This window comes from Actinia tenebrosa, unplaced genomic scaffold (genome assembly GCF_029948245.1).
Source record: "Actinia tenebrosa isolate PJP-AT-01 unplaced genomic scaffold, QUT_ActTen_1.0 PGA_scaffold14__42_contigs__length_11649687, whole genome shotgun sequence".
Taxonomy (NCBI): domain Eukaryota; kingdom Metazoa; phylum Cnidaria; class Anthozoa; order Actiniaria; family Actiniidae; genus Actinia; species Actinia tenebrosa.
The window spans coordinates 11,262,906-11,282,440 of NW_028292574.1; the positions used below are offsets into that span (position 1 = coordinate 11,262,906).

A 19,535-nucleotide genomic window follows, 5' to 3' on the forward strand; every position below is an offset into this window, starting at 1 on the left:
ATGACTTCTGTATAAAGTGCTTGAAACCCAAGTTTGTACCTACTAAACCAAATAAGTATATTTGTTGTGGTAAGAAAATGCAAATAGAAGACGACACGTCAGCACAGTGTTACGAGTGCGGTAAAAATATTCGTAATGCCGTACCAAATGCTACCAAAGAGCAATATTACGCCAATGGAGGTCGTAAGAAGACCCCATACAAGAGAATAAAATACTTTAGGGACTGGATGAGTCATATCCAAGGTTATCGACCGGTATATCTAGACGATGAAGTATGGGAGGAAATCATAGACCACTTAAAAGAGCCAACCCCACAAAGCCTACGAAAGACATTGAAAAAATTAAAACTAGGAAAATATTACAAAGCTATTCCCTATCTTTTATCTGAAATTACCGGTAAGTCTATTCCCGAGGTTTCTGATATGGCAAAAGCCGAGTGGATGTTTTGTCAGCTGAATAAGGATATTCCTTATTACCCTGACGTAATTTACGAAATATTTTACAAAATAGACCCCAACCACCCCCTGTTAGGATGGATTCCGAGAAAATAAAAATGCAAAACTGGCGTTTATTTTGCCAGAAACCCCACTGGGGAATGCATCGCGCAGAACACCAAGCTATCCCCAGTGGGGTTTTTTGCATTTTGGGCTTACGGGGCTTATTTCATCCCGCGCCAGAGGCCCTCTAGTACATACACATATCTCTTTCTTACGACCCACCAGAGGGTGAACTCCGGACAGCGTCCCGAGACACCCCCTGACTTTTCCAACCTTTCCAATCGCGAAACCCCCCATCGCGGGGTTGAATCGCACTTTCTACCCCTCCCCCACGGTTGCTGTGAGTGGGGGAGGCTTTTTTTTCACTCACAGCAACCGGTCCAAATGCATCTACAGCGAGGCTCGAACTCGGGACTTTAGGCCTCCCCAGCCCCAAAGTCCACGATCACAAGCGAACGCCAGACACATCTGGACGCTTATCTATGTGAAAATTATTATATTTATGTCTTACACTCTAATTTGCATATTTTCTAGACTGACGTTCGATATGTAAATAGAATCCCGTCACGCTCTTTTCGAAGCAGATGTTTACTGAGCAAGCTTTCTTTGAAGCTCTTCTTTCGCTTCTTGATAGATCTTTTTGCGAGATTCCTCGGAAAGATCTTTCACGATGGTTTTTTTATTCCTTATGTCCGACTTTAGTTTCTCGTATTTGTCTTCTTCAGCTAAGATAAGCGAGAATTCTGCGTTGTCTATCTTTCTGTCACGCAAAGCCTTTGAGACAAGGTCAATGATCGTATTTACTTTAGCCCTTGACAGAGCTATTGTCGTGTCATGCTTGGATATTTTGCTTGACAACTGTTTCATAACGCCTGTTGTAACAGCCGAAATAATACCGCAGACGGCGCCGACGCTAGCCAAAGGAACTCCAACGATTATTCCCGGTCCAGTAAGCGAAGTAGCAACGCCAGAGCCTGTTAACGCCACGGACATGGAGCCGGAAGTTATCGCGATTTTATGTAATATGCTTCGGGCTCTAGCATACTTTTTCCTGACCTCCTCATAGTGCTTCGTTTGACCCTCTAAGTAAGCGAGGATTAGATTTGCCTTATTCAAGCGGAAGTTCTCGGCATTCAATTCATTGGGTTTTTTAGGTAAATCAGGATAGAGTGGAGGTGCTGATGGTATAACATCCATTATATATATACTAATGTACGACGCTTTTGGGAATGATATACAGGAGCAGCCACATCACGACAACAGGGATTACTGGAATTGGAGGGCCTTCAGGAAGATGTTTCCGCACGCGGATGCTAGTAAGTTCGAAAGAAGGCCCGATGGTATTTACTATAACGGCTCCAGAATGTACAGTAATGAGGATTTGAAACCTACGCTGGTTAATCAGATAGACGATCAACTGAAGAATTCTGGTTATGTTGAACATAAGCCTAAGCCAACATATGTTGAACATAAGCCCGTGCAAGGTTGGTCAAAGGAATTATTGCTGGGTACCAGTACTTATCCGATACCCGCAGTTTCATTTGATAAACACCCAAGCTTGGACCTAACGCTGAACATGCGGATCTCTAACAAGCATTCCTTTCCGTTAAAGGTGCGAGATATCTTCAAAAACGTACCCATTGTTCATACCACCGCTAAGGAATCTCATGAATGGTTAAGTGGTCCTAACATGCGTTATTGGCCGCAGCAACTAAACTTTGCAGTTTGGTGTGCCACTAGCGGCTGTGGGGTAAGCGCAAACTTGATGAAGAATTCAATATTTATGTTTCATTTTCACTTCACGGTTAGGAGAATACTACATGAGATGGGCGTTACTGCATTACCGGGAGATGCTGCGTTTTATCCTAGAGATAACAAATACGACGTTCCAGCCTATAACAGGCTTTGTAAGGAGTTCGGTGTTGTAGGGAAGGATTTTAGATGCACTACCGGTGCTAACAATGGTTTGGGACATATTTGGGCTTATTGGGGGATTGGTGGGCATGTGCTAAGTGATAAGGAAGTTCATGCGCTGCAGTTGCGATGGGACACGGGATATCACAAAGAAACTCACGACAGTAGCACCTTCTTTGAACCAAATACCAAAACCACTAAGGAAGTCAGAGACGGACCTCTGTTCAAAGATGAGGGCGGTAAGTATGCAGGGGCCAATCCACTGATTATTAAGATTACCAACGACGAGCAAACGAAGCAATACTTTAATTTCATACCCCCAGAAGGTAAAGGACTAACCAAAGCCGGCCTTGCCCGTTTGAACCGCAGCATAGAAGCTTACGTGTATTCCATCCTTGGAGCTCAGGTAAACACCCGATCGAGTATAGTGGGGAATACCGGCGCCGCAGAAGAGACGCGAGCCGAAGCCTTGATCTTATTCGAAAGTTCGATCTTGGAGGGCGACATTAGCAAGGGCGTACAGCGTTACCAACTAGCCATACAAAATTCTAAGGCGAGGTTGGACTACGCAGTAGCCCCGGGTTGTTGGTTAATGCCTAGTAATTTATCTATAAATACTGGTTCTGTAGTAGGATACAACAACAAACTGCAGCGAGCTACTAAGGATATGAAGTTTGGGGTGAACGACGTGAACTCTGACACTCTTAGGAACATTCCTCACTTCGTAGAGAAGCCAAAAAAGTCACACGAAACGAAGCTACCCGTAGTTAAGAAACCATCAAAGAAGGTCCTGCCTGCGATACCTGAGGAATATGACCATAACTTACTAAAGGCCGGCCTAGCAGCTGCAAGCATTGGTCTGAGTTATTATATATGGCGATGAACAACCCCTACGTAACTGGAGTAGATTGCGTTTATACGACTTACACAGGCGAGAAAAAATACACCCAAGCATCTTGGGTTGATGTCACGGGGATGTCCGTGGATTTGAACTACTCCGGAAAGAAGTTGATATTATGCAGCATTTCTTTGGGGGCCGTTAGCAGTGCGAATATAGGATTTCGTTTCTGTGACGACAATGGAGTATTACAGCCCATGCGCGCGAAGACGAACAACAGAGAGCCCACGCATTTCTCAGTAGAGCCGCCAACGAATAGCTCTGAGAATCTTTCCGTTTGGACTTTCCACATGGTTGCTGATTGCCACGGGAAGGTAAAGCTGCAGATAAGAGTAGATGACACCGGGAGTGTTTGCATAAATAGCATAGAAAATCAAAGGAATACTGTCTATAACCACATGACCATCAGCACTTTGACGGTAATGAGCCTCTAGAAGGGAACTTGTTCCCTGTAATATATGAATCCATACGTGAGGGAAACGCGTTATACCCACCGCTTAGATGAAGAGGGATATGACAACGGCGCTTGGCATGACGTTGGACTGTGGGTTGAGGTTGGGGGCACTGCATTGGTCATTTGCACTATTAGCATTAATGCAAATACGCATGCGAATGTGGGGTTTAGGCTTATCGATGAGAATAATAAGCCCCTGCTTCCTTATCGAACTTCAACGAACACCAGGAAAGTTACCCATTTTTCGATGGAGCCCTACACTGGATCCACTGAAGACCTAACGCCAGTGACTTTTCATATGCTAGCCAATTGTAAATATGCTAAGTTGCAAGTCACTTCTGATGACGGCAAGTTTGGGATAAATCGCATAGGTCGCAGGCCCGCTAATGCAGCCTGGAGTCATAAGCCCATTTCTACCATGAGTGTGTTGCCGTTGGTTCCAAATTACCAGGGCGGTGCTAATACCGTCTTTCATTATCCTCAAAGCAGGACACCGTCCGATGAGAAGGATAAGATCAAGCCTTCATCTTCTTCAGGAGGACCACCCCAATAGCGACGACTAATATCCAAATGTTATTCCCCACGAACTTTAACAATTCTCCGCCGGTCCTAAGTGCCAAGGAAACAACCGAACCCAGCAGCCCAGGCAAGCCGGCTGCCATCTTTTTTCCCAAGTCCGTCAGCCCATTGCCTAATTTCTTTACGCCCGCGCCCGTAGCCTTAAGCGCGGATAGGATAACTCCTACTACGGTGCTAATAGCGACTGCAAATGCCAGCGGAACGCCATACTTCAAAAGGGCTCTTTTTACCTTTTCCTTGGTAGTAAGCCCCAGCTCCTTTTCCAGGTTGTCCTTTTGCGCCTGTAATTCCGCGACTCTTTCCTGAAGGGTTTCTACTTCCTTTTGAGCTGCCTCCCTTTCCTCTTCAGTACGAGTTTGGTCATTGATTATTTCCTGCTGCCGCTCTATTTGCCCCTCCAGGTCTTCAATGGCCTGATCTCTTTGTCGGATTTGCTCCTCTTTAGTGTTGATTTCGGCAACCAACTGCCGCCGTTCCTCCAAAGAGCCGGATATGGTGATATGCAAGTTTTTAGCTTCTTCCTTGCTCATGTCTAGGTCTTGCAGGGCGAGCTCGAAAGCCTTTTGGGCTTGATCTCTTTCACGTAAGGCATTTTCTTTTTGTTCTCTCATTTCTCTTATTCTTTGGTTTTTATCGTTAAGTTCTCTCTTTTGAGCATCAAGGAGTAGTTGGTTTTGTCGCATGTATTCTGCTTCCCTTTCCTCCAACGTTTCTTGCAGCCCCTCAGCGCGTTTTTCTAACGCAACCCTTTCATTTATGGTTTCCAACCTTTCTAACATGCTTCTAGTGGCACGCTGGAAGCCTTTTAATCTTGCTACGTCACCCCTAACTTCGCCATTTTCGTCGAAGAGGGGCTGCGGTTTTGTCCAGCGGTCTTTATCAGGAAATCTCAGGTCTTGAACGCTTATGAGGACTTTGTTTCCGCGTTCTGTGAGCCTTACGTCGTCGGCATCGAAGTGGGAATAGCGCTCATTTAGCTCTTCCATTGCCCACTCTACAGTTTCCCGCGCGGCTGCCTCAGGCTGCTCTATGTTTTGAAGCTCCAAGTACTCAGGGACGGGGCTGCCGTGGTTTTTTGATTGCCACATGCGATTCAAGGCTGCCTTGAAGCTTTTCCATCTATTACCATACTTGTTTTCTAGAGCCATGTCGTAGATTAGGGGGTCGGTATCCGCGCCTTTAGTCCATGCGTCGTATTCTTCGTCGTTAATGTCGACTTGACCTTCTTCGGTAAGGGGATCAAAATCCGTTCCTTCTACTTCCATTATATATGATAAGCTCAAAGTTAAACCCCAACATATTACCTAAGCAGGTCGGCGGACTGAAAGCAGAACGCACCTTTCACCGGGTTACATTCACACCTTCTAGCGCTAAGCCAGGGGAAACCCTGTACGTAGGCGTACCCCGCCTAACGGATAACCTAGTCCTAGTACCCGGTACCTTGGCTTTGAGGTTTGACCTAGCAATACAGCCAGATACCGCAGACGCGCGTCACGTCGTCAATAATGCGGGTAGAAACCTCGTTTCCAAAATGCGTGTAAAGTTCGCCGGGGAATCCTTGCTGGACTTAAACAGGTATGATTTGTATACCACGTACAAAGACTTATGGTTGACTGCATTTGACCGTGCACAAAGGATAGAGCAGGGAATAGCAAGCGTAGCCATACGCAAGGTAAGAAGCGCAACCTCTGGCGCCTCAGGAGAAGACGAAATAAAGACGGCTTATGGTACTAAATATGTTGTTCCATTAGATTTCGAAATTATCACGAACCACGGTGCATACTACCCAAGGCAGCTAAGCGAACTGCAGTTCGAAGTGACCCTAGCAGACACTACGAACATCCTGCAAGGAAAAGATGTAAGTTCATCAGCCGTGGATCCTTATTTCATCAAGAACTTGGAGCTGCAGTACGAAACGGTATACAGCGAAGAGCTGGCTCGTAGCGCTGGCATGGAATACAGCGCCGGGAAGGCTTTCCTTTACGATCACGTCGTGATGTACAAGACGTTCAGCTTTACGAACAACGTCGAAGAGGTCATCAACCAAAGCATTAACCTTCCCAGGCGCAGCCTTACAGGGATAATGTTGCTGTTCGCAAAGACATACACGGCAGGATTGCGTGACTCTGAGGCATTCTTTAATCCTAACATCACTAACGTAGGCGTTAGCATTAACGGAGTGCCTAATAAGGTTTACTCACAAGGGATAAAGCCCGAGGACATGTACCGGGAAGTCGCGCGTAAGTTTGGCGACCAAATTAGCCCAAAGGAATTCTTTAAGGATAAGTATGCGCTGTGGATCGACATGCGCACGACGAACGACGAAGACCTACATGGACAGGGATTACGCCTGGTAAATACCCAGGACGGCATTACGTTGGAGATCAAGCGCACCAAAGACGCCAGCGACACTACTAAGATAAATGCATACATTTTCGTAGTCTCAGACGCGCAGCTAAGCGTGGAAATGAATCAGCTAAAAAGCGTTGCGTACTAGGATGACTGAGGATAAAAATATCCCTTACGTATAATATGCTCCGCGTATTCGAAAACAACGAAACTAAACTGCAATGCCTAGTGCAAAGCGACAAGCTGTACTTTAAGGCGAAAGAGGTAGCAAAGGCATTAGGTTACGCAGACACCAAAGATGCTATTAAAGTCCACGTGCGGGATAAGCATAAGAAGAGGCTTAGTGAATTTAGAATAGAGGTGAATCGCCTCCCTTCTGGTTCACACCCACAATCCCTGTACGTGACGGAATCTGGTTTGTATCAGTTAATATTTAGCTCCAAGCTACCGACAGCAGAGGCATTTCAAGATTGGGTCTTCGAGGATGTCCTACCTACGTTAAGGAAGACGGGAAAGTACTCGTTGGATGGTCCAAATAAGTTGGTCTTCAAGATCGAGAATGAGTTTGACTTACATAAGAAGGTCATCGATTACATACGCCGGTTTCACCCTACGCTGTTATTAGCACCTGGACTCGGGGAATTGCAAGATACCACCAGTAAAAGGATAACGTGCTGGCAAAAGGGCTACCAGGCAGGTCAACCCGACATCCTAATTCTTAACTCCCATAAAAAATACAATGGGTTATGTCTGGAACTGAAGACGCCAAAGGGTAACGGCGTATTGTCCGACAAACAAAAAGCGGTATTGACGCAATATGAAATGAATGGTTATCTTACGATGGTTTGCAACGATTACGATCTGATCTGCAGGGAAATCGACCGTTACGTCGACGGCATTCGCATACCTTGTCCTGGCTGCGTTAAGGCTTTCAAGTCACAGGAGACGCTACAAACGCACCGAAAGATATTTCATAAATATAATGATAGTTGAACAAACTCACTGGCGCGAATTAATACAAGGCATTTCATACAAAATAAAAAATTACGTCGTCTTCGAGGACATTAACCGTTTAAGGTTGGTCCTCTTAGACGGCAGCCAAGAGTACAGTTTATGGGCTCCTGACTGCGTACGGTACGTACTGCAAGGCGAAGAGTACACTCACGTACGTAGCTATGGTAAAGTCAACGGTCGATGGAAGTTCGACGTTGAAAGAAAGGCGGAGGCTAATCCATTGTGTGATTAGTCGTCCTCATGGGCTTCTAGGTATTGGTCTGCTACGTCGGACCTCATTTTTTCCGACATGAAATCGATCGATATCGTAATCAAGGCTCCTCCTGCGAACGCTGCGACGTAAGGTAACATCATATATTAGACCATTCTTTTCGTATTGCAAGGTAATGGTCTAAAGGCTTGGGACCTTCGTACAGGCAACACCAAATATGTTGACCGCTGCGTTGACAACCACATTTATCGCAGATGCCGTCCCAGTGTTCTCGGTTCTCCCATCTTACTCCTTCGTAGTCGTCAAAGCATACGAAATCTTGGTCTATTTCTTTTTTACGCAGCACTAAAGCCCGGCTGGTTTCAAGGGGGCAACATCGCTCTGCTAAATCGCCGTGGGTTTCACAGACGACTTCTTCGAGGTGGTAACGTCGGCAGCGGTATTTATGCCAGTTCTCTTCAAAGAGGGGTTCATCGCATCGGTGGCAATGGCCTTTAAGGCAGACTCTATGCTCGCGGTGATATCGTAGGGCCTGTACGGTGGACAATTCCTTACCGCAGTCGCCACAAACAGTGCTGATGGTCTTTTGACAGACTTTCTTGGAAAGATGGTATTGCAGTCGCTGCTTGCTACTAAAAGCTCTATCACATTGCACGCACTTCATTATATATACCTCATTTTTTATTGTTAAATTGTTAAATGTCAGCAAGAGACAATTACGTAGATCTTATTTTTTATTGTTAAATTGTTAAAATACGGTAAGAGACGAATGTAGATTTCATTCTTTGTAGGAACTTAACGATGAAAGATATAGACCATTCTTTGACATCATCTGTGCAGCATTTAACAAAATAACAATAAAAAATAGACTATCCTTCAATGTCATCTTTGCAGCATTTAACAAAATAACAATAAAAAATGAGGTCTATGCTAATTCCTTTGGTGGAAATCAGTAAGACCTTCTTTACGACCTTTTCATCGAGCATCTTCTAAAGTCCTTTGTGCTTTAGTATCCGCAGGACACCAATGTCCAACGAAGTCTCCTTCAGAGAATACCTCATTACAGTGACGGCAGCTGTGTTTCTTACGAGGCTTTGGCGTTGGAGGGGTAGCGACTATGCAGTCATCGGATGGTTCAGTAGGTACTTTAGGCGTAATGCAGTCAGCAGGTAGTTCAGATGTAATGCAGTCCATATATATAATCACAGAGGGTATCGCATGAAATCCTTAAGGGAATCCCTAGTCCAGCCTATCATCGTCCAGAGTGCAGCAAGCCTTTCTGTGCGCTTCAGACTACACATTTCGTCGTACAATTCCTGCACGCGCTCTTTTAACCGATTTATTTCCTCTCTTTGCAGATCTATGGTGTCTTTTTTATCTTTTGCGTCGGCTATGATTTTTTGCATTGCTTCCACTGGTTCCATCTATATATGAACCCAGATCACATACCTTGTAACGCTCTGATAGTAGGACCCACCAGCTGTGGAAAGACACAATTTGTCGTGGAGCAGCTATTAGGACCCTTTAGATACCGCTTCGACTACATCGTGCTATTATGTCCCACCTACAGGAATAATGTTACCTGGGAAGGCATAGGAGTGAAAGACGACGACTTCTTTGTGGACATCTTAGACCCCAACGAGTTATCCAGCCATCTTAAGTTCTGGCACAAGCAATTCCCTAAAGATACACAGACTTTATTCATATTGGATGACATTGCCTGTGGGGATGACGTAAAAAAGCGCACCTCCGAATTGGTGAAGCTTGCTTTCAGCGGTAGGCATGACAATATCAGCGTTTGGTTACTCTCGCAGCAGCTTACCAGCGTCTCTAAACCCTTTAGGGAAAACATAGGCTCCCTGGTCGTATTTTATACTCCGAGCAAGTCAGACCTGGAAACCATCTTAAGCGACTACGGCGGTGAGATAAGCAAGGAACAGTTGCATGAATACATGCGGCATCTAAAGACGCACCAACATTCCAAGATGATCTTCTCTTTGAGGTTTCCTTATGACGTTAATGTATATGGAGATTGAGCAGTTGATAGATGAAGTCCCCACGCAGTTAAGTGAACAACTCAACATCCTTGTGTCTTCTGGGAAGTGTAAAGAAATGATAGGTAAGGAACTTACCCATGAGCAAGTTAATAAGCTGTCAGAAGAGGAGGTTAAGAAGTTCCATAAGAGGTACGAGGCTGCCCTCGCAAGTAAGACCACGGACGCCGTAGCAGACTCCGCTATCCGACTTGCAACTAAATTGCTTGGACTTGCACTGCCTATAGACGACGTGGAGCAACTGCGGAAGGACATAAGCGAGGACTATGTCATCGCCCAAGAACTTAAGATAACCTGCGGGTGGTTGTCTTTGAAGTGTGGTAAGTTAATGGCAGTCGCCTCTGCGGCACTTCACGTAGCTCAGCACGTCGACTTGAAGGAGGTACTAGGTTCCTTAGGAACATCTTGGAAGGACTTCAAGAAGGACAGAGACGTTGAAAAGGTCTTCCAGGCAGCACTTGCTGATGATCAAGTCGCCTCAAGTACTTAGTCAAGTCATTCGCGGGAATTACCCAGACCGCCTCAAGTACCTAGTTAAGTCATCCTTAAGTACTTAGTCAAGTCGTCTTAAGTTACTTATCAATTCCTTCAAGTCCTTAGATATAAATGAGTGAAGCTGAATCGAAGGTAGAGCAGCCCCAAGAGGAGCAACGAATCACCAAGGCTAAATCTCCAGGCAGAGTTGCTGCCGGAAAGAAGCTCGCGGAGATGAACAGGAAGAACAAAGCAAAGAAAGAAGAAAAGGTGGAGGAAGAGGAATCCTTCATTAATCCTGGGTACGTCATTGGCGCGTTAGGAGTCGCTATAGCAGCAGGCAGCCTTTACTTACAATGGCGGGCAGCAAAGCCAAAAGTAAAGTTGGAGCCAGCGCATTACGCACCTGTGGAGGTTAGAAAAAGCAAAATCCCTGAAATGGAGTAATAACCTTCTCGCTTTGTAATATAATGTCGACCGCGTTGTTGAAAACTGTTGAAGAAGCAGCTATCATTACTTCTATTGTTGCGGGTATTGGTTGGGTAGGTAAGAAAGTGCTCAAAGAAGACTTTACTGAAGACCCAAGCAAGAGCTTCGCTAATTTTGCTAAGATGACCGCTGCCGTTGGCGGGGCTATCATGGTAAAGGATTATCTACGGAAGGAAAAGTACCTACCTAATGTATAATGGTTAGCTTAGTCGCAGGTGGAGTCATTGCAGCTTTAGCATTTACAGGAGCTAATTATGGCGGTCAATATTTGGATAGATTAGTCAGAGGCGACAAAAGCGGTGCCGCCGAAAGAAAGAGACACGACTTAGCGCTGGAGAAATATCAAAGGGACGTTGCAGCTTGGAATGAAAAAAGACAAGCTTACAGGGATTGGTTGGATAAGAACTACCAAGACAAAATGCAGGCAGACAAGAACTTCGAAAACACAGACTACGCCTTCAAACTTTATGCGCAAGCACACCCCGACTTTAGAATGAAAAAGCCTCAGTTCAAGAATTACTACCAGCCTTCTAAGAAACAAAAAGACAATGAATTGGTCTTTGTAGGAGTCGCAGGGCTGGCCGGAGGCGTGGCTTTGGCGTATCTAATATAATGATCGTCTTTTTGGAAAGCGACAAGAATGACTTTACCACGTATTTGAATCCTCCCATCAAAGCCTGTAAGGTTCGGTTGGTTAGTTGCTCTTTGTATAATTCTTGGTATAATTTAATTAATGGCTTTGTCATCGGAACTTCCGGCACCAAACCAAAAATACCAGATTCCCATTACACCCCAATAACACTGGCTAAGGAGCTAGCGAAGCATGGATACACTCTTACCACAGGATTGCCCCATGAAATGACATTCAAGAAAAATAATGGGAGCGCCAATCTAAAGGACAGTTCATTGGTAGAACTCCTGGGCCTTACTAGTACCACGATAAATAGCGGCAGTACATATGATGTGAAATGGAAAGTCGCATCCTCTTATGAAGTCTATTGCGACTTAGTCCATAGTTACAACAATGGAGAAAAGTCTTCTCTTATGTCCAAGTTTCTGCCAAAAGGTAATCCATTTGACCCAGTAGAATACACTCCCATTTCTTTAAGCTATGACTTGTCTAATTTGGTAGAAAGCATAAACATTACCATTAAAGTGGACGGAAAGACGGTGGATTTTAACGGACGCAAGATCAATCTTGTTTTGGAATTCATATAATGGGCCGCGTAGAGGACAAACTCAAAAGGATTTACTATGGGCCCGAAGGCTATTGGAGAGGAGCGTCGGCCATCAAGAAACTCGCGACCGCGGCCAGGGTATCAGAAGAAACGGCTAAGAACTGGTTAAAAAAACAAACCCTCTGGCAGGTTTATCTTCCCGTGCCCAAGTACATTCCCAGGCCCAGCTTTACCGTAAATACCCCTAATGAAGTTCATCAGGCGGACTTGCTTTTCTTGCCGCACGACAAGGTGAGAAAAAAGACCTATAGGTACGCTTTGACTGTAGTCGATATCGCAAGCAGATACAAGGACGCCGAACCTATAACCAGCAAGGATTCTGGGGAAGTCGCAGAAGCCCTAGGTAGGGTTTATAAGCGCGTCTTGAAATGGCCTAAGCTGCTGCAAGTGGATGCGGGGACGGAGTTTATGGGCGTGGTTACCAAGACCCTGAAAGACCACGACACTAAAATTAGAAGAGCTAAAGCAGAGTACCACAGGGGCCAGAGCATCGTCGAAAGATTTAATAAAACCTTGGCCGAGCGTCTCTTTGGGTACCAGTATTGGAAAGAGCTGGAAGATCCGTCCAAACGCAACAGGGAATGGACTCAGAGGCTCCCCCAGGTCATCGCGGCTTTGAACAACGAGGCGGCCAGGGCTACGGGAATGAAACCCAGGGATGCCATAAAAAAGAAACACGTGGAACACAAGTCCTTCATCAGAAGTTCGAGGGCGGTCTTCCCCCATGAAAAAAAATTAGGTAATGTCACGGTTCGATATCTCTATGAGCCGGGTGAATTAGAAGGAGGATCCAAAAGAGCTACGGATCCTAATTGGTCTTTGGAAACTTACCAGATCCGAAGCGTAATAGCTAAGAAGGGTCAGCCCATCTTGTATTATCTTCACGATGGCCCCACACGTGGGTTCGTCATGGAAGAACTGCTTATCGTGTGATGTCCGAATGCTATCGTATGCACTCCGTCATCACACATCCATCGCTTACCGTCAAATGCAGACAGTGACACCTTCTCCTGCGTGACGTTATGTATCTGATGACCATAGCTGCGCAGGCTGTTCATCTTATGCCGCTGTTCCTTGCGTGTTCGTAATACGTTGAGGTAGGACTCGTGCGTAATGTCCTTCTTAACCACGTACTTTTTTACGCCTTTAGCTTTCTTTTCTACGCCGTCTAACTTTAGCACGCTGTACATCTTTGGTTTCAGACCCACGTACTCTACTATGGGTTTTCCTAACATTTCGTCTTTCATCTTCCCAATTACCTTCTTATTCTTCGCAGAGTAAAGGAAGTGCTCCTTCGGGTAACCGCTGGTGTCGTACTCGTCTATGTCGGGGAGGCAGTCTTTGTAAACGTCTTCCGTTTGCACTTCTAGAATTAGGGAGTCGGTGTCTGTGTACAGGAGGCGACAGCGGTCTCCGTACTTTGGCTTAAGCTTATCGTAGTAGAACTCGTACATAAGCAGCTTCGATAGATCCAGCACCGTAAAGCCTGTGTAAACGGGCTTGTTTAGTAAGAGGTTTGCCCTTTTCATGTGAATCACGTAGAAGTTCAGCATTTCTACGTATCTAACGAAGCCTGGCTGTGACACGTATGCTTCTGCTTCCTCTTTGGTGCTGACTATTTTTACGCTTACGCGCTTGCGGATGTTCTCCATTGTCTTTCCGAACACGCTGTTGTTCATCAGTTTGAAGAGGTTTTTCTCGAAGTCATTTTTCGCTGCGGTACGCTTTTGCGTGTTAAAGTCAATGTAGGGGCGCATCCAGGGTTCCTGCGTGAATTTTAGGACTCTGTGGATCTTCTCTACGCGCATTCCGTGTCGCACGTAGAACTGCAGGTTGCGGTAATGTACCACATACTTCTTCTTATCCATCAGGTTCATAGTTAGTTTCCTGTACGGTTTGTAACCAGGGCACATTTGCTTTTGCAGCGGACTTAGCTGCTTAAATGGTATCTCTATCGCTTCTGGTGCTAAGGGGAACTCATTGTGTTCGTCGTGCAGGCGCTCTGGGTACTCCAGATCCACTTCTAAGACGTAACCCTTGTCTTCCTCCTTTCCTACCTGCATGTAGAAGTCTATCGGCTTCACTGGATCCCATTCGAAGTCTCTCACAGGTAGGTACTGTGACATTGCCCAACCATAAAGGTTATTCGCATCCAGGTAGTAAATGTATGTGGTTGGTTTCTCTGGGTCGTGCTCTACTAAGGGGTTGTTTGCGCGGGCGTAACGTCGGCTGGGCCCGCATACGCCGCCACGAATACCGTCTTCCATAAACCGATACATGTCGTACTCCGTTAGGAGATCCAACTGCGCATTTGTCTTCTTTAACAAAGCACTCCAGCTGAGCCCAGGAGCCGTGTAGAAATTAGCGGGATCCAATCCGTAATATTCCATAGCCATCTTTCTGAAGCTTTGGAAAACATCTGCAAGCAGCACTACGTCAGACCTTAGGTAGATGTCGTGGTAGTCCCCCATGTTCTCACAGGAGTACTTTTCCCACACGTCTAACGCATGCTGGTACTCCTCATCCTTTATACCGGACTCGTTTAGGGTGCTGTAGAAGCGATCTTTGGGTGGTAGGGACTCTTTGAATCGATCCCAGGAATCCATGTATTCATATGGGTAGACTCCTTTCCTTTCCGCGCCATATTGACTGGAAATGGGAAAGTTGGTGTTATACTTTACGAGGTTTGCTAAGGAGTCCGCCATAAACTGCTGCGAATCTAAGAACTTTAGCTTACCCACAGTTACGGACATGTAGCGCTCTTTGTTGTTGGGTATGCATTTGACGTCGGAGCCGTCTGTTCCTTGTAGTAGCAAATGGGAGTCGTAACCGCGGAGGTTGTGAAAGAACACCGGAATCTCCATGTCTGGATTTACTTTGAAGTTTATATTGCATTTCCAATGAGCCGCTCCTCTGTATTTACCCGTGATGTGGCAGTGATCCCTAACCTTATCCACATAGAAATCCTCAACAAATGCTTTGTGGCAGTGAATGCAGTGCGTGGAGGGCTTTCCCGGCTTCTCACCTTTCTTAGCATACTTCCCGCATTTAAAATGAGCTTCTCCTAGATACTTTCCATCTTCATCCCACGCTTTCTTGGCTCGTCTTCCAAACTGAAGAAGCGTATGTTGACAAATGTGGCATTTTTTTGCCTTGTTAAAAGCCTCCTGGTTCTCTTTGGTAAATTCCATCTTCTTTGGACGTCTTAATTGTTCTCTAATCTCCCCCTCCTCTTCTCGCAATGCTTCTAGAAACTCATTAGCTGCGTTCTTACCTCGGTAAATCACAGGAGGGTTTGCTTTACCGTCTGATCTGACTACTATGTAACCAAAGGAGCAGATCTCGTGTAATCCTACCTTATTCGTGGCACCACGTTTCTGCTCTTCCTTAGTTATCAACGCTTCGAAGTCTGCATATATCACGTAAGGCACTTGCATCTGCTTTTGATGGTTTGCGTATGAAAGCTCTTTGTTGGTGGGCATCTGGATCCGTTGCGCCACTTCTTCGACTCCGCGGCAGATCTCATCGTGTTTCTTTAGGGCATTTAAGGATGTAAATGACAGCAAGCAGCAGTCGCAGAAGTACTTTTTGCCTTTGTGCTTAGTATGTCTGTAGAATAGTCTGCTAATGTGTTTAACCCATGAGTAGTGTCCGCCGTGGTAGAATAAATGTACGCGCTCTCCTTTACTTTTTGACAGAACTAACGGTACTATCGTCTGCTCTCTGACTCCGTAAACGTTAATTGCTAGATCGTTTATTTCCTCAAATATGGGGATGTCTATCAACTGCATGGGAAATTCCACACCATCCCACTCTAAATCATCTGTGGGATACTTACTTGTCCTACAGGGATCCTTCTCTGCTGGATACAGTGCAGACCTGATTGCCCACATAAAGCATCGATTGTCTTCATTCTTCACGTTTACAATAGCCTTCTTCCTTTCTACCCACGTTGGTAGCGGTACGTAACTCCCCCCTCGTATGGGTACGTACCTGGCTATACTTATCTCTATTCCTTCAACCTCCTCTACTGTCCAACCCGATCCTTCTTTCGTGTAGTTAGACAGCGACTCCATTATTGCTTCTAAGGCTTCATTGAGTGACCTATCCAGATTCGTGGATTCTAATATCACTAACGACTTTGATCGCAACATTGCTGTCGTCATTACCTCGTCTTTTGACAAACTTACTTCTACCATTATGCTCGCTTTCAGGGCTCCTAATTCTTCTATACCTTTTCGGAGAGTCCTTTTAACCTTCCTTTCTGACTGACGCCAAAACTGTCTAACGTCAATCTCACCGTTACCGGGTATTGACACCGTGCTGAAGTTGCTTTGGGATTCCATCTATATAATAGGAAATATTTTATACCTAATACCAAGCACTTTTTAGGTCGTCGTAGTCGTACTCACAGTCCTGACAATGCCAAAACAATTTAACCTTAGTCTCAAACTTCTTACCACATCCACAATCATAACTGCTCATACACTTCGTCTTCATTTTCAAATGCTTTTTCAAATCCGCTTCTTTCTTAAAAGTTCTCTTACATTCTTCGCACTCCATATATAGACTAACATATTTAAGTGCGCTGTTGCCCTCAACCACACTTGGAGTGGGGGTCGTCCGTAGGTGGATTTTTGACACGGGTCTTGCCCGTGTTGAGATTGCGCTGGAACCCCCATTCCCTATACTACTTGCACAAGTAGGCTACCTATATCATCTTACCTCATATCTGAATGCAATAGTCATAATTACGTAGAAGAAAGCCATTCCGCCTAAACCCCAAAGCATCAACGGTCTTCTACCACAAGCTTCCACAAGTTTGACCTGAAAATGAACAAAATAATCTAAATAAAGAACAACAACAATGGACCCTTCTAAAAATCATTTTGGATGAAAGGCTAACGTGAAAACACAAATTTTCTCGATAGAATTTATGATATTTCATTTGTACTTCCATGTCAGGCTCGCAAGAGGTTTATTCTTGCAGACACCTATCGATACATGGACAGCACACGAAGACATCGACTAAGTATACGCTCACGGTAAGGTTACTATAGCAACCAGTTATACTTACAGTGAAGGCCGTCATAATCAAACTGACCACGCCTACTGCAACTGTAGCATATTGACTGCCTGATATTTGTGCTTTATCAAACGTAGATGTAGAATAGTAAAAAACCTGCAACAAAACAAATAAAACTTACCGTATACATATTAACAGCATGAGCATAGGAAACAGAGAAGATCTAGTCAAGAATGACCATTACAAAATTTATCATGTTATGAATATATGTCTCATGACCATGTAAGATATCTGAGGCTTCTAATAGACCTTTTAAGTTGTGACGTATTTCCGGGTCCAACTCCGGGTCCAACTGCTCACACACAAAAAAACACTAAAATAAAGCAAAAATTGTTCTCCATTATTTTAACCTCCATTCTGAAACAATTAGAACTTTGGACATGCTGTCATGAAGAAAAGGCAAGGAAAATCTTGTAGAAGTAGTTTTCGTTTTGCACCTGAAAGTCGCCTTAATTGCCATACGATTGACGTCACACTTCAAAGCTATATTACACGCCGAAAAGTAAGCTCGCACTACGGCTGTGATTGGTAGAAATAATGTCTCCGTTTCCTACGTGACCGTAACCTAAGGGTTTTACAGTCACACAATCTACTCTACAAAAGCACCTCTTTTTACTCGCTGCTTTCAGTAACGGCTTAATAGCGATCTATGGCTTAACGTAACACTTGAATATATGTGTGTACGATATTCCGTGTCAACATGACAACGTTATCCAGTGAAAATGGATGAAAATGAACAACCCATTTGTGTTCGGCCTGCTTAGGGGTATCCTTATGTCAATTGTCGCAAATCCTTACATTTATTATCATAATCAACGACAGATGACTTATATCGTAACTTACTGCATTATTCCACTGAGTTGTTGAGACATCTGTAAAACAATTGCTATCACGAGAGGCCTTTGCAGGTCCTTCTTGGTGAAAATCTTAAAATACCGACGTGTTCCTCTCGTATTGCTGCTTCTTGTTCTTGCTGGAAATAAATCAAAAAGATCAATTTAATCTGTTTACTGAATGATGATGATGATGATGATGATGATGATGATGACTGTGATGATGTGATGGTGGTGATGATAATGATGACAGTAATGAAAATGGTGACAACGACGATAATGGTGGCGATAATGGTGATGACGGTGATGATGATGATACTGTGATAATGGTGATGATGATGATGGTGTTGTGGTGATGATGATGATAGTGATGAAGATGGTGACAATGACGATAATGATGGTGATAATGATGATAATGGTGATAATGATGATAATGGTGATAATGATGATAATGGTTGATAATGATGATATGGTGATATGATGACAATGTCTTGAAAGAGAATGAAAACAGAAATGAGTGTGTCACAAAGAGAGAACACATAAGAATAAATAAACAAATTAAACCAACAACGAGTAAAGAGAATGAAATAAAAATGATATATCAAAAGGAACGAAAAAAAAAAAAAATAAATGAATGAATAAATGAACAATGTACTTACTCTCATCTCACCAAAAACACTCCCCCACCACCCCACCCCCCGCAACCCCAAACCCACTAATATCTTCGAGACATCAGTAGTTCCCCGACACTTGTAACTCTGATTCATTAAAAAGAAGATTGGCATAGGATTGGATACCAGGATGTGTTGTCTCAGGAGTAGAGATTCCCTTCCTCCGCAAAGCCTAACTCAATAGTTCCCATTTAGATCTGTGAGATGACAATGCCCAGTCACTTAGATTATCCCAGAAATTGTTTTAGGGTTTAATCTGTGAGTTAACCATGCCCTGATTAAGATCAGTCCAGTGGTTTGTTTCAGAGTTCCATCTGTGAGTTAGTCATGCCCTGACTTAGACCAGCCCAGAGGTTGTTTTCAGGGTTTAATCTGTGAGTTAGTCATGCCCTGACTTAGATCAGTCCAGAGGTTGTTCAGAGTTCTATCTGTGGAGTTAGTCATGCCCTTACTTAGATCAGCCAGAGGTTGTTTCAGAGTTTGGAAAATTGATGGTCTTACCATATACAGCAGCAGCCTCTCATTGAGCTTGAGCAGCAGGTATCGTGGACCTGCGTGGACACCACGGAAGGGTGATGACTTGTAGTAAAGCTGGGAACAACACTGAAACCCACTATGTATGGCCAACCTGATTCTGTACCTAACACCTGCAAAAAGCATTAAAAATTTTATTGTGAAGAATTTCTTACTGAATGGATGGCCAGAAAGATGGAGATAAGGATGGATAGTAGAATGAATAAATGGATGGGTATGAATGGATGTGGGATTGCAAGG

General features: G+C 44.5%; 2 protein-coding genes across 2 annotated transcripts in view; one reads left to right on the plus strand and one right to left on the minus strand.

Annotated features, from left to right (window-relative positions):
* Window positions 1-19,535, minus strand: part of LOC116291370 (solute carrier family 2, facilitated glucose transporter member 3) — a 32,037-nt gene that overhangs the window by 1,717 nt on the left and 10,785 nt on the right. The window lies entirely within an intron of this gene.
* Window positions 5,707-11,663, plus strand: LOC148911515 (uncharacterized). Its single transcript, XM_089029472.1, has 2 exons — window positions 5,707-9,054; window positions 9,275-11,663. The coding sequence occupies exon 1, from the start codon at window positions 5,874-5,876 to the stop codon at window positions 6,837-6,839; it is 966 nt and encodes a 321-aa protein (XP_088885598.1). The 5' UTR covers window positions 5,707-5,873; the 3' UTR covers window positions 6,840-9,054; window positions 9,275-11,663.

Coding starts and splice junctions, on each gene's coding strand:
- LOC148911515 (XM_089029472.1), top strand. CDS start 5,874: ATGCGTGTAAAGTTCGCCGGGGAATCCTTGCTGGACTTAAACAGGTAT.